The sequence below is a fragment of the Lagopus leucura genome, unplaced genomic scaffold, assembly GCF_019238085.1.
Source record: "Lagopus leucura isolate 7727_CA_CO unplaced genomic scaffold, USGS_WTPT01 Super-Scaffold_73, whole genome shotgun sequence".
In the NCBI taxonomy this organism is placed as follows: domain Eukaryota; kingdom Metazoa; phylum Chordata; class Aves; order Galliformes; family Phasianidae; genus Lagopus; species Lagopus leucura.
The window spans coordinates 64,743,469-64,758,079 of record NW_024962252.1 but is presented as its reverse complement, the minus strand read 5'-3'; the positions used below and the strand labels follow the sequence as shown (position 1 = coordinate 64,758,079).

Below are 14,611 nucleotides of genomic sequence, written 5' to 3'. Positions count from 1 at the left end.
GTAGATCTAATTATGGTCTAGTTTAGAGGCACAAGTTTTAGGGAGGTAAGAGATAAAGAACAGAAACTCAGTGACGAATGCCTTGCCTGAGCTTCCCAGTGATGTCTTGCCAAGTGTATTGAGTTCAGTCTTGTTATGCTCCCAAATGGCCCCTCTGTGATTGCATTAGCACAAAGTATCACCATCGGAGAAGAGTTCACCTGCAAAATCCATTAATTTAAAATTTAAGGCAATAAGTGAGGACTTATAATGGATTGGCAACATTACCTCTAGCAGTATTGCCAACGTATTAGTGATGATGATGGAGTGACTACTGGGGAATTCATTAAATTTACAAGAGTCTCCCCAACTGATTCCACTGGCTAAAATACTAATTGCTACACTTGGGAGCACTTTGGTCATTTAGTTTCCAAGCAGAGCTTACTCTGAGAATAGGATTATGCTACTGATATTTTGCTTGAGTAGAAGTAAATTCTGTTTTTCAAAACTTTGAATAGCTTCTGTCTGCACAAAGGTTGCTGTCTTACTAAATACAGGGCCTGCAAGAAACCATTTTAAGAGGCAGAAATACTTCATATGAAGTGCTCAAAAAGCATAAATATTTGTGGTAGCCAATTTCTGGTGGCGGTGATATCTGTGCAGTCATCTTTGCTGAAAGAGAAGAATACTGAAGCTTAATGAATGCCTGGAAATCCTCTGCTATTCTTCTTAAGCTGGCAGATATTAAGGTTAATGGGTTACAAAGTCAAGTGTATATTTGTGAATGTGCACTAGAGAAATTTTCCAGAAACAGAGGCTGCAACCTGTTTGAAAAGTGTGGGTTTTTCTTGAATGAACTTAAAGCTCAGTGGGTCATGATCTAGGTTTACCTTTGTCTTAGTTTCAGCTGAGGTGGAATTGTTTTCTTCCTAGTGTCTGGTACAATGCTATGCCTTGGTTCTAGGAGAAGTGCAACATTGATGGCACATTGATCTTTATAGTTGCTGCTAAGCAGTGCTGTATGGAGCCAAGGCCATGCTCAGCGAAGGGCCCACGGAGCTGGGAGGGGACAGAATTAGGACAGCTGACTTAAACTTGCCAAAGGGATGTTCTATACCATGTGACATCATGTGGAAGGAGTTTTGAAGGGGATAGGAGTTCATCTCACTCTCTTCTGCTGCTCAGAGCCTAGCTGGGCGTCAGTCGAGGGATGGTGAGCAATTGCTTGTGCATCACTTGTTATATACCTTCACGTATATATGCATTGTCATCACTATTTTCCTTTTCTCTATCTTAGTAAATGGTTTGATTTCAGCCCATGAGTTCTACTTTTTTTTTCTTTTTTCCCCAAACTGTTTGTTTCCTGCATCAGACTGGAAAGGTCGGGGTTAGTGAGAAAACAGCTGTGTGGTGCTCAGCCACTTGCTGGGTTAAACCACGACAGTTTTCCTTATTGGTAAATTCTGATTCTGGTTAGAGAACTGGTGACTGGATGAAACCTAACAGACTTTTCCAGGTCTCTACCACAGATTGATATATTGACTACAAAATTGACATCTGTGATAACTTTCATGGGTCGATAGCTGCAGAGTCTATGAACAATAATTAAACTGTAATGTGGAAAAGATGAAGCATTTTTGGATGAGGCGACTGTTTGTATTTTATTTTATTTTATTTTTGACAGATCCATAGTGTTTTACACTAACTATTAAAGAACAGCCCTGGGGAAACAAACAAATAAATAAATAAATAAAATTAGGGCTTATTCACTCAGTATGGGAACATATTTCATTGCTAAAAGACTGTGAATATGTTCTTGCTACAGTGTTAACAGCCTCCCTTTTGAAACTTGCTAATATGTTGGTTCTCTTCTGAGACCTTGAAGAATATCATCTGAATTGCTTATAATCTGACAGTGAGGTGTGCTTTTGGGGTGGGAGAGAAGAATTCCTGAGCTCTGTTTCACAGGTCCAGGTAAACTGAACACAGTTGCAGTGTTAGCTGACATAACCTCATTGCCAGAATACAGGTTTTCAGTTGGGCTTTTCTTCTTACCTTGCACAAGATGCAATCCTGGCTCGTAAAACCTGGGAGATGGCTGACCCCTCTATTGTATTACCTCATTCTCAATGAACTGCAACGTGACTCCCAATTTACCTTTAATACAGACAGATCTTCTCAAAAATCCAACTGTACAAGCAATTTGTGCCCAAGAACATGGGAAGGGAGCGTATTATTTACAAGGTATGCCATCAAGCTGTGTGATACAACACATTAACTGGGTGGCATCCTTCTCTTTATTTGGACAGCTTAGTGGCTCTGGGGTTTCAAGTGGGAGCTGTCACTTACATTTTTGGATAATAAAACTTAATTGAAATTTCATTCCTATACCAGTAAGTGCCAGGTCACCAGATGGCTCCTAATTGTTATGGTCACATATTCTGTGCTGGAATGCAGCATACATTGTTTGCTCTAACGTTACCAGGACAAGCACTACATATACTCTGCACATTTTTAATACACATATCTTCTTAGTGTTTAAGTAATGTAAAAATAATTGGCTACTGTGCAAATGGTGTAAAGTAATACACTTCCACGTGGAATTTTTAAAGCCGTTAATTTTTGTTGCTATTGCTTTTTCTAAATCGTGAATAAGATCCTAACAATGATTTCCCTGTTCAAAATTTAAACTTGCTGGGATCTAATCTGGGAGGTGATTCAAGCCACACCGTCCCAGCATATCATTATATGCAACATAAGTAAGACTTACAGATGTACTCTAGGACCCAGGATGGAATGCCCAAAGTGGGAATTTAGAGTTGGAGATGTCAATGGGACAAGTGAGGAAAATCTGTCTCTCATGTTAGGTTCTTGAAAGGCAAGAGAGGATACATATTGTGAGGATGTGCATAAACACTTTTTATCACTCAAGCTCTTTTTAGGACCTTCCGAGCTGGCAAATGCACTCACTGTACTTGTGCTTTTTCTAAGTACATGTCATGAGCTCACTCAGTGCAGTAGAGCAAGCCTATCCACGTCAGGAAAGAAGGATGATCACTGAAGACTGTTATTGTCACAGATACGGGCTGAACCCTGGTTTCTTGCCTGGCTCCTGTTGCAGGTTTGGAATTGAAAGGTTTCCTCGCTGATGCATTGGAGGAACTCATTTGCATCAAGAGTCATTTTTGCGCTTAACCACCAGATGTGCCTAAAAGTCTTGTTGATGTTCCCCAACAGATGTCAGGAGGATGAGGAGGAAACAAGTAAACCCTGTCACCACTGGTGGTTTTACAGCAGTTTTCTAAACGTCAGGTGGCAATATATTCCTCCGTGCTTCTTCTGTTGCTTTTATTTTAATTGTTTTCAGTAGGGGTGGCAAAATGTGTTTGTTGTTGCATGTGTTTCTGTGTGTACTGCTTGCTTTTAAGTCTATGTCTAGAATGACTGAAAACTGAAAAGAAAGTAGAAAAAATACAGTTTATGGTTTGTGCAGGGATCACTCATTTAGAGTCCAACCCAATGTATTACTTTTGATTGTATAAATATTTTTTCATCCACGTGCCTTGAGAGACAAATTCTTCCCTGTACAGTCAGAAAGGTAACTGAGAGAACAGTTAAGATGCTTGAGTTAGCCTGAGGAGAACAAGCGAAATGGATTCTTCCCTAAAACTCACTCCTTCCTTCCTCTTCTTGTCTTTGTTTTAATGTCCTGCCAGTTGAAATTCAAGACTTGATGGGCTGTCCCAGAAAGATATTATTTCTTTGACCAGGAGTGTGGGGAGCAAACTCCTGTTGTTAGTATTGCATCAACACAGCTTTATTTTGCTTTATGCTGTATATCTGATCCATAGCTTTGGTATTTACTCCACCTGCTGAACTGTTGGCAGGCCTGTGTGAGGTGGCTCCAGTAAAAGCAGGACTGCTGGGATCTAAACTATTGCTAAACTCAAACCAAAACAAAATACTTATTTTCACAGTCCTTCCTTTTGGGATTAGAAGTAGAAGTGATAAATACAGTGAAGGAAGATATTCTCAATTTATTTGGGACGTTAAATTGAATGGGAAAGTTCAAAATATTTCTCAAATGGTTTCTATAAACATTCCTTAAATAGCTTTCATGAGTAAAGGTTTGCTGTGTGTTTAAGAAGACAGGAGTACTTTTGAGAAGATGAGTTTTTGTCTTTGGTTTGTTAGCAATCTCATCGAGGCTGGGGAAACAAAATGTCAGTTCCATTTTAAAACTCCAAAAGAAGCAAATAAAGATTGAGAGGAACATTTGGAATGCAGTCCCCAGCTTTACACCAAACATCTGTTTGCTCGTGACTTTTTTTTTTTCTGGGTATATGAATGTGATGCCAGCAGCAGACAAAGAATGTTTCTTTGGCAAAATCTCTCTCTCTCTCTGTGTATGTAGAGACAAGGTTTCAGAAAAATAGAAAGCAAACATCAGCTATGACTCTGTTGCTGCCAGTGCTTTCCTAGATGCAGCTCTTGACTGTGTCAACCCAAATTAAATTGAAGCAACATACGTAATTTGATGGAATTTAATTGCCAACTAACAGCTTGGAAAAATGGTGTTATAACAGCAATGTGTACCATGGAAATAGTGGCAAACAGTGCTCTCATTGAAAAAGAACCAAAATGTCATGTTGATAAAGGTTTTGATAACAGCGAATCTACTCGTGTTCTGTTATTAGAAAGAGGTATACAGGAAATGGTACTGAAGTACTATGCTTTCTGGGGCCTCACCTTTGTGCAGAAGAATCCTGTGCAAATGATTAGATTTTGAAGAAAACCTTTATTCATCTATTCCTCTTTACAAATAAAGTGGTCAATGCAGGAGCAGAAGGAGATGACACATGCAGCAATCAAAAGGCTCTGACTGTGTTTCAGAAGAGGACAGCAATGGCTATGAGTCATGGCTGTGAGTCAGAAAGCAGATTTTCTTACATACAATGATTTTGTTGCAAAACCTGTTCAGCGCTGTGTAGAAGAAAATTAAAAATGTACCCCAGAATATGCCAGAGCTTTCCTTATATTGTGCTCTAGCAGTGTCTGAACCTTGTTCCATGAAGCATTTCTTTCGCTATATAAGCCATTACATTTTGATCCGTTTTATTAGTACAGCTTTTTCCCACTGACACCAGAAGTAAGCAAATGAAATGTCAAGGATCACAGTGTAGAGAAGGTGAGAGTGTGATGTGCTGGTTTCTGTCTGTCTTAAATTCTATGTCTAGAGTGTTCCTGTTTAAAAACTCATAAGGAATACAGCTACCTGCAAGCAAAAAAAGGGCAGGACTGAGCTGCAGGTAGGAAATGGGTGTACAGTGATTTCCAGATATTTATTTTCTGAAAATGGAAAAAAATAAGGTTACATAGAAGTAGGTAGAGGATAAGAAACTAAGGTGGATGGAAGGGGATAAATCATGCTGAGCACTGCAGGCAGAACTTCAGTTTGATTTTAAAGATGAGATGAAACCAGAAAAGGTGCCTGAGAAGTGTCTGGAGATTGTTTTGAATGATAAACAGGGACAAGCTGAGTTCTAGAGATGGGGTAAAATAAGTGATGAGGAAAAGCTGGAACAGTCAAGACACAGTCAAGGGGACAAGAAGAACTTGAGGGGCTCCTAAAATAAGTTTCTGAGCAATAACAGGCAAGACTCTGTTATGATATTGAAACTTAGGGAAAGTCAAAGGGGTTACTCTCAGTATAAGCCTAAGGGACAGGAAAAATATTGAATCTGCCAGCAATTAAAGAGAAAAGAGCTAGAATTTCCTTGACACCAACAGAGTTTCTTACAGTCATGACACCACTGAACTTTCCAAATGGCTCTGAAAATATTTGTTGAAGGATGAGTTATCTTCTTTCAGAAACATTTTTGCATTCCAAGAGATAATAGTGTTAGAGCCCTCAGCATGGATTTCCATTCTGTGACTATTTTCAAGGTGACTAATTCCCATGGAATTGCAGCATATTCCACCATGTAAATACCTTTACTTCCTTTTGAAAACCTGTTACCTACCTTCTGTTAATGGATACATAGAGGGGCATTCTTACCTGATTTAGTTCAGATGAACTGAACATGTAAAGGCTACTAGGTTATCACCCAAAATATTTGAAAAATGTCTATGATAAGAATAAACAAAAATAATAGACAACTATTTCTTTTTTAAATTACCATTTTGGGGTTATTTTTGTAATTAACAGTAACTGAATCAATCTTTAAATTTTAATTTAGTTAGGAGTTATAACTATCTCAGGTGTTATTTAAACATTTCCTCTGCCAAGTCATGTTATTTTGAACAACTGGTAAATGAGTCACTTGAAGAGGTCTCTGCAGAACTAAAGATTAATACCAGTTTCTACAGCATGAGACACTCAAATTCATCCTCTAGAAACCAATGGAGAACACTGACTGTGCTTTTCTGGGAAGATGCAAGCTGTCCTGTCAAGGGAGGTTTACATTAAACTGCAATACAAAATTCATGTAAGAATTCAAGAGATTCATAGAATCATAGAACAATCCCAACCCCCCTCACTCCTCCCTCAAACAAACAAATACCATTTAATACAAGTGAATGTCAATGCCAAACAAGAAAAAGGCAGTGAAACTATAGCTCATCTGGGTGACTTCAGCATACCAGAACTGCATACATAATAAGAGTTTAAATGCAGGAAGAATCTGAATGTGAACAAACTAGAAATTAAAATCCAGCAGTATACTGATTAAAAGGGAGGATGGAAAGTGCAAGCAGCTAGCTGGTAACGAACATCAGCTACGGCAGATGTGATTGCCATTAGCTCAAAATCAGTGTTAAATTACAGTCAGCATATGTTCTCACAAGGATGGCCTTGGATCTCTGAAATAAGGTTATTCTGCAAATGGAAACTTCAGAAAAGGATTAAAGATAGGATTGTTTGGGAGAGGTAAAGAAACCTGATGTCTGATAACAGTGGGTGAATGTTCAACCACAGTATTCTGGGCAGCCATCCTGCAGCTCTGAGTGAGCAGCGTTATATTTCACAGGAGCTGCAGTTAAAGTCAACAAAACCTTTTAAGGATATGAATGTAAGATTCAATGATTTCACTTATTTCTAGGCAATCAAAGCTTAGTAAACAGTAAAGTATCTGCTGGTGACAAATCTTGAGAAAATGAAAGCAGAAGTCCCAAAGATGTCCAGATGGGAAGAGCGTTTAACTTTGAGCAGCACTTTCACAAAAAGGAACAAAATGATTGCAATGGCAGGTATCATAAAGTACTGGGACACAGAACATTAAGGCAGTAAGAATGAGAAACTCTGTAAAAAAATAAATTAATTAAAATTACGCAATTACAAAGCTGAGTACAATCTCAGAAAACTGAGGAAAAGGAGTTCCGAAATGAAGGAATTACAAATTATAACCAGCAATATCAAAACAGAGAAGAAACTGTATCATCTAATCAGGGTTCTGAGAGCTGAGGAATAAAAAATGAAGTGGATGAAACTCATCCTTGGCTGAGACTTCTTAAAAAACATTCCTAGGCAACAAGGACAGAAGACTGAGTAATAGGACTGACCAGAACTGCTCTACAGCTGCAAAACTTTACAGTAGAAGAGGTTTAAAGAAAGAAAAATAAAACACAACAAAAGAACCTAAACTGTCACTACTTGGCATCCTGCTATTCCCATCTCACCATCAGTTATATCGTGCTACCTATCTAAGTTTGAGTAAGTAGTATGCTGAAATGTATTTTTAAAAGACAGACACAGCAAACTATTGCTATAGGATCATAAATTTTGAGAGAAATTAATGTGTATGTCTATGAGTTTATTTCTCACTTTGGGACTTGTGTAGTGAAACATTAAGTTCAATTTTATTTTAGCTGATTTAACTACCCTTACCATAAGCAAGTTTTGAACACCCATCTATGTTAACATACTGAGTATTACAGAATATATTCTTGGAATATGGTACAGACTTAGAGAAAGATCAGTTGCTATAGTAGCAAGTCAATAGTAAGATACTAGATGGCTTTCCTTAGTCATAAGCTAGAATAAACTTAGGTAAATAATTTTAACATTTTAATTTTGCTGTAGCCAAGTGTAACTGAAAACTATATAATTTGAAGTAACTATAGTTTGTTACTTAATACTATGGAGCAATACAGACTGTGAGGCCAAAATGAAAACTACAGCAAATTCAAATTACAGTTGTATGTAAAATCTGAGGGCTACTGGAAAGTAGGAAATAGGTAAATATTTTGGTTTTGTCACACTTTACACTGTGACAAGCCATTGCCTCTGTGTCTGCACAGTACATGTAACAGACCGTTTGTTTACGTGGATTGCTCAGCGTTCAGTAACTATTGAAAACTCTTATAAGCAGACAGATGGGGGCACTTAAGAAACCAGTGTGTCTTTATGCACGTCTCCCAGTGGACAAGGGCACATCCTGTAATGAGTACAAATTAATAATTTTTCCAGGAACTCTGAAAAACAACCAGGGATTGAATGTGTATGGAAGAATTGGCTGTTCTTGCTCAAAAAGCTGAGTTTTCAAAGTCTCGGCATGCAGAAGGGGTGGGGTTCTTCAGCTTTCTTCTCCTTTCCTAATGAGCAATTTTAGTTGAGATGTTTCTAGGAAAGCAGCTTTCCAATGCACTGACTTTTTAGGACTAGATGAGGCCTGTTAGTGCAGAGATGTAGCGCAGAACTACCAGAGTAGCAGCACTTCTCTTTTCTCCTGCTATTTCACTCCGACACCACGGCTGTATTGCTATGGTTCTGCGGAGGATATGCTACTATTATTTTCCTTGCCCAGTGTATTGCTGTGTCCTGTGCACAATCATAATCCGTGCAATTTGGCCCCTACGGTTTAGAAATGATGTCTTTATGAAAAATTGGATGAGTACCTCCATTTAGGTAGAGAAATCTTGTTAAACTTCTGATGTTAACAACTTGGTCATAGGAATATAGAATGCAAGTCAGAATGACAAAATTGTCTGGATAACATAATGTGTCTGAGTGTAGATGACTGTAAGATTTGTACATGTTGCTGGCTTTTTTTTTCTTCATGTTTCATACTAATAGTTAATATCTCTGTTTTATCCTGCTGGGTTGAAGTACAGAATCTTCTTGGCATTAGCAGGTACTTCTTGGTTTGTGAGTTGAATTTTCAGTGATCAGTGACGTGAAGTTCCTTCCCATTTTTGTTGGCTGAGGGGATGTTATTTGAATATTAAATAAAATATTGTTTACTTTCATGACAACATAGATAACATCTGAAAAGATTATTATCTCTGAGGATAGGAACCTCTCTGTGCAACAGTAACTAACGTGAGTCTGTATCTGAAAAGACACAAAGCAACCAAAACAAGCATTATGCTGACCTCCTGTTACTGTGTCATGTCTCCTGTTGTGTTCTTAGTGCACATTTTCTGTTGTTTTCATCATTGTCCTGATTGAATTATAAATTCTATTATAAACTCTCTTAAAGTTATCCCAAATAAAATTAGCTAAAAGGAGACTGGAGTTTTGTAACTTAAACCAATGAAATATTATCCTTGCCATATTTACTACTGGAAATTGAAAAATGAAGATGTGGTAGGGAATAGATAGAGGAGTGGGAATTTACCCCTGAATTTCAATCAATTTGGGGCTGAGAAATCTTTTTTAAATAAACTTTTCTTAAGTAATGACTTTCAAATTTTGGATTCGTAGTGTTAGCAGATCATTTATATATAGCCAGGCAGTAAAAATGTTTGGGCATCATTGTATTTCAGTGACATGGGAGCTGCACAGAACTTATTCCATCAATGAAATCAGAATTACTGCCATGTGTAGGTGACAGTCTGATTTCACTTGTATCAGATCCATGGCAATAAAGAAATAATTTTGTCTGGATTTGGAGCTGATGAAGCAGAGAAATCCTAAATAACATTTCAGAACTGTTCTGCCCAGATTCCTTTGAAGCATGGGCATTTTCAGCTGTTTACCTTTAGATTAAAAATAGTAGTCGTATTCTCCTCAGAGGTCAACACTAAATACTTGAATAATCCTCACAGATGTTTGTAATTTAAGTAAAGGAGACACTGTCATTCCTATAAGATAAACACATAGGATAGAAATAAAAAATCTTCCAAGATATTCAAGTGTAAACACAGATTCTTGTAAGAAGTACATGGAGCACTCATTGTCATATTATCAAGGCACAGAAATGGAAAAAGTTGTTGCAAATTACAGGGGAAATAGAAGTTGGCAAGTCTGTCATTTAACAGTCTTAAGGATAAATGATGTAAACGATGAGTGAGTTTGGAATGTAAGGTTGGCAAAAGAAATGGTCTAGTCTGAGAGTAGAAAGGGAGGTCAAAAAAGACTTACAAGCTAAGGCAGCAATTCTGAGCTCTCTTCAGATTCAAGTCAAAGACTGTCTCTGAAATTTCTAACAGATGTATGAATAGACTCAAACAACAACAACAAACAAACAAAAAACAAAGCCAGGCAACAATTAGTAAAATAGAAGACAAGATGCAAGTCCAATGATCAAACTGGAAGTCATAGAAATGAAGTAAGAAACCAAAAAGGTAACATCAGATGATAGTTCAAGCATTGTAACAGAAAAGGGGATGTAGCACATAGGAGTTCAGCCAACGGAACAGAAAAGGAGACATAGCAAATTTCTCACTATCTTGAATCTTTAAATCAAGACGTAATACGCTCATTTGTTCGGTTTCTTGACTGTGGGTCCTGCCCCTCCTACCCCTTCCCCACTGGCAGAGAATGCAATCAGGGAGTTGTGAAGCATGGAAAATTTACTGCACTTATTCCTTCTCTTTGCACATTCTTACTCTTCAAGGTCAAGTAACTTTCTCCAACTCCTTAAAGCTTTCCCAGATTATATAGATTTACAGTCATCAATAATTCTTAAGCTATTTTATAATAAATCATGAAAATCTAACTGAAATGAGAAACTTCAACCTACAGTAATGGGAAAGGGCTCATCTACTTCTGGTCTGTATATTTAGTGACAGAACAATGAAAAAATGCCTCGTTAGACAGATTAGTTGATAAAAGTATGTGCTGTGACGGTATGTTTTAAGTAACTATTTGCAATGAAGCATAGAACTATTTTCATGAGGGATAAAAATGTAATGTTCAGTTAGGAATGCATTTTGTACTTGGCTGTTTCTGTAACATGTTATTATTTTTACCTTGGGCGAGTTCTGAGTACTGCATTTCCTGCTTCTGTTTTCATTTCTGCTTTTGACAGTATATTATACTTCCTGTGCTGATCAGATTATTTTTGTGTTAGGATGTCTGCTACAAGATATGGTTTAGCTGCTACGAGATTTGGTTTAGTAGCTTAGTGGGTAGTAATGATGATAGGAGGACAGCTGGACTAGATGTTCTTGTAGGTCTTTTCCAACCTTGTGATTCTATGGTTCTATGATTCAATGATTCTATACTGACACTGAAGTCATCCTCTAGATAATGATCAAGATCCACTTAGAGATTCTAGTAGTTTACCTGAAAAACTCGTGTGTAAACTGACCGATGTATAAATATGCATGATATAGCCTTAACTGGTATTAATTATAACTAAAAGTAACAAACTTTATAAAAATAGTTTAAATATACCATATTTTAATCCAGACAGTGACAACTTAAAATTACACTGTGTATCCTGGAAGATTGTTTATTACAAGTTCACTGATATCTTTGTATTGAGTATGTAGGTCTCCCAAAACATCATCATCTTTGCCAGACCTACTGTTTTCCACATCACTAAGTTCAAGACCAGACAAGTTACGTGGTTAAGTAGGAGCACACTTCAGTTACTGACTGACTGTTTTCTGCAGAGGTCTGCCCTTTTCCTATATTCAGATCAGTATCAGAGCTAACTTGCTCACTTCTCAGTATAGATGCTTGTTTAATATGCTCATCAACTCTGTTCTCTTCCTTATCAACCTGATGGGCTTCCTGCTCTTCATCTAATAATCCTGCCCAGAGAGAGGTGTCATTAAGTAAATCAACAGATTCACCACCAGTTCCTTTGCTGTTTTTCAAGCCATGGTTTCTCTTCAAAGAAGAGACTGGTGATGAAGATGAATGCATTGGCAGAAGATCTGACGTACTTTCAGCTCTTTCACTTGCTTTTGAAACTCTGGACCTGCTGGATTCCACTTCTGTATCTGACCAAGGTCGGTTTGGGCTTTCAAGCCAGAGAGGTTCAGGACTGCTGTCAAGAGCTTCCAAGTCTCTGTCTGTACACTCAGCACTGGTGAAATCTTCTGAATAAACTATGTTGTCAGGACTAGCAACAAAGTCATCTGAGTATATGAATTCAGAGCTTTTTTCAGCAGTTCTGCTGGGGCTTCGTTTCTGATCACTTGCAACAGAGGAATTATCGTGCTCCATGATTTTAGGATGGATGAAGTGTATTGCTTCCTCATTATCATTGCTTCCCTTCACACTAGCATCTGATGCGAAAGCTTCTGGGAGCTGAACTTTCAAGTCCTTTTCTTTGTGAGTAAACTTTAATATAGTTTTCTCCTGTAAGGAGGCTACTGTTGATTTGCATGGATGTTCTTTGCTTGCAAACCCATTGTTCCTCATCGGACTTTCAGCAGACTGCTTCTGTAGGTCAGGAAAAACACCTGTACCAGAAAAGTACTCATTGAGAGCATTGTTTTGTAATGAAGTCTCAACAGTTTCATCAACCTGACCATTCTGCTTTGAACTGTCTCCCTTGGAACACTGCCTGTGAGAAACCATACACTGTTCTTCAGCATTTTTGAGCAGCTTTCTTTTGGATAATGGGCTTCTCACCTTCAACATCTCTACTTGCTTTTTTCTGTACTGTTCTCTCCTTTCAAGCTGTATCAGCTTATCAGGATTGTTTTGCTGCAGCCGTAACCTCAGTGTATTTGTCAGCCCATACAACAGTTTCCTTCTGGGAGGTGTGTTTTCCTTAGTTTTGAAGTTTTTTTCAGATTTTGTCTCTTCATGGGGTGCAGCTTTCTTAGATCTTTTCCTAGCCTGAGAAGACCCTGGTAAGGTAGTCTGCTGCTGGCTTTGCTTGAACTGAGAGCTGGTAGCTTCACTGCTCCTGCTTGGCCTCACCGGCACCTCTGCAGGCTTGAGGGCAGGGGAATGGCTGGATGGCCGTGGACCCTTGCCACAGTCCCCTGGGGCCTGATAGAGCCAGGCCAGATGTGGATGGACAGCAGCAGGTGTAGCAGAGCGGGTGAGCACAGACAGCTCTGCCAGCAAGGCACTGAGCAGCGGCAACTGCGCCAGGGTGCTGTGGAGTTGCTGGGGGCTGCTGGGCTGTAGCAAGGAGGGCCCACCACTGGGGCGTGGGGGGCTCTGGACCTCACTTTGCTCTTGTGGGCTTTGTACCACATGCTGCCAGCACCCCATGGCTGCTGCTGGTGGCAGATGAGGCTCAGCCGGCTCACGGCTGTAATACAGCACGGGAGGGCAGATGATGTTGCCGTCCTCCTCGCCTCGCTCTTTTTCTTCTTCCTCCTCATCCGCCTCCTCCTCCTCCTCGTCCTCCGGCGCAGGAGAGGCGCGGGGCGGCGTGGTGGGGCCCGACCGTTCCCCGGTCTCCAGGCTGCTGAGGCGGAAGCCCAGCACCAGCTCCCCGACCGTGCGGCCCGCCGCGTCCCTGAGCGGGAAGCGGCCGCGGCGGCCCCAGCGGACAGGCTCCTCGGGCCGCTGCGGCACCTCGGCGGCGGCGGGGGCCAGCGAGACGTTGCAGCTGCCTAGGAGGCGGGGGGACTCCGGAGCGAGCCCGGCTGGCAGCGCCAGCAACAGGGCGCGGAGCGGCTGGCGGCGGAGCGCGGCGCAAAGCGAGTCGCGGCGCCAGCGGAAGAGGCAGCGTTTGCCGCGGCCGAAGGGGAAGGCCCGGCCGGGCCGGAGCGGCGGGGCGGAGGCGGCGGGGCGCAGCAGAAGGGTAGGGAAACCGAGGAGGCGCAGCGCCACGGCCGGACGCAGCGCGGGGCCCGAGGCCGCTACCCGCACCGCCTCCACCAGCACCTCCAGCGCGAACAGCCCATCGCCGCCGCACGCCGCCGACATGACGGCCCCGCGCGCCCCTCTCGCGAGAGTTTGCCGCAGTTTAAGCGTGGCTCTCGCGAGAGAAGCGCGGCTCACGCGGCGGGAGGGTGGCCGGCGCTCCCGCGCCCCGAGGACGCCCTTTGGTCGTTGTCTCGACAACGCGTCTTTGCAAAGGACGCTGGGAGCTGTAGTCCGGGCGGTCAGCCCTTGACTCCGCCGGTAGAGAGACGAGCGGTGCTCCCAGGACTCCCGTGTCCTAGCGGAGACTTGGAGATGCGTTTTTAAATTCGTATTTTTTCTCCCAGCTCCATGTAGGCGAGGAGCTGTGATGGACCCGCTTGAGTAAAGCCGCGTGGAATAGGGGAGCGGCATCTCTTATCTCGTGTGTGGGGAAGGGACCGCTCCCCACGCGGACCGCCTTTCCCTTAAACGAGACTCACCGCAGGCACAAGAAATACTTGCCTAGCTGGGAAGATAATTATTCTGTTCAATTAGTAATTGTGCTCAAAAAATGTATCCTAATGTTCAATTAAGGTCACAGTATGCCCTCACCATTCACCAGCTGGAGGGTACCTGAAAGAAAAA

General features: G+C 41.0%; 1 protein-coding gene across 1 annotated transcript; it reads right to left on the bottom strand.

The window, feature by feature from the left end:
• Positions 1-11,604: 11,604 nt before the first annotated feature.
• Positions 11,605-14,398, bottom strand: MAP10 (microtubule associated protein 10). The gene is given in 4 exon segments (XM_042874762.1): positions 11,605-11,775; positions 11,777-14,134; positions 14,137-14,224; positions 14,226-14,398. Coding segments are annotated over 4 exon segments (2,763 nt in total). The 3' UTR covers positions 11,605-11,631.
• Between the last annotated feature and the right edge of the window lie 213 nt (positions 14,399-14,611).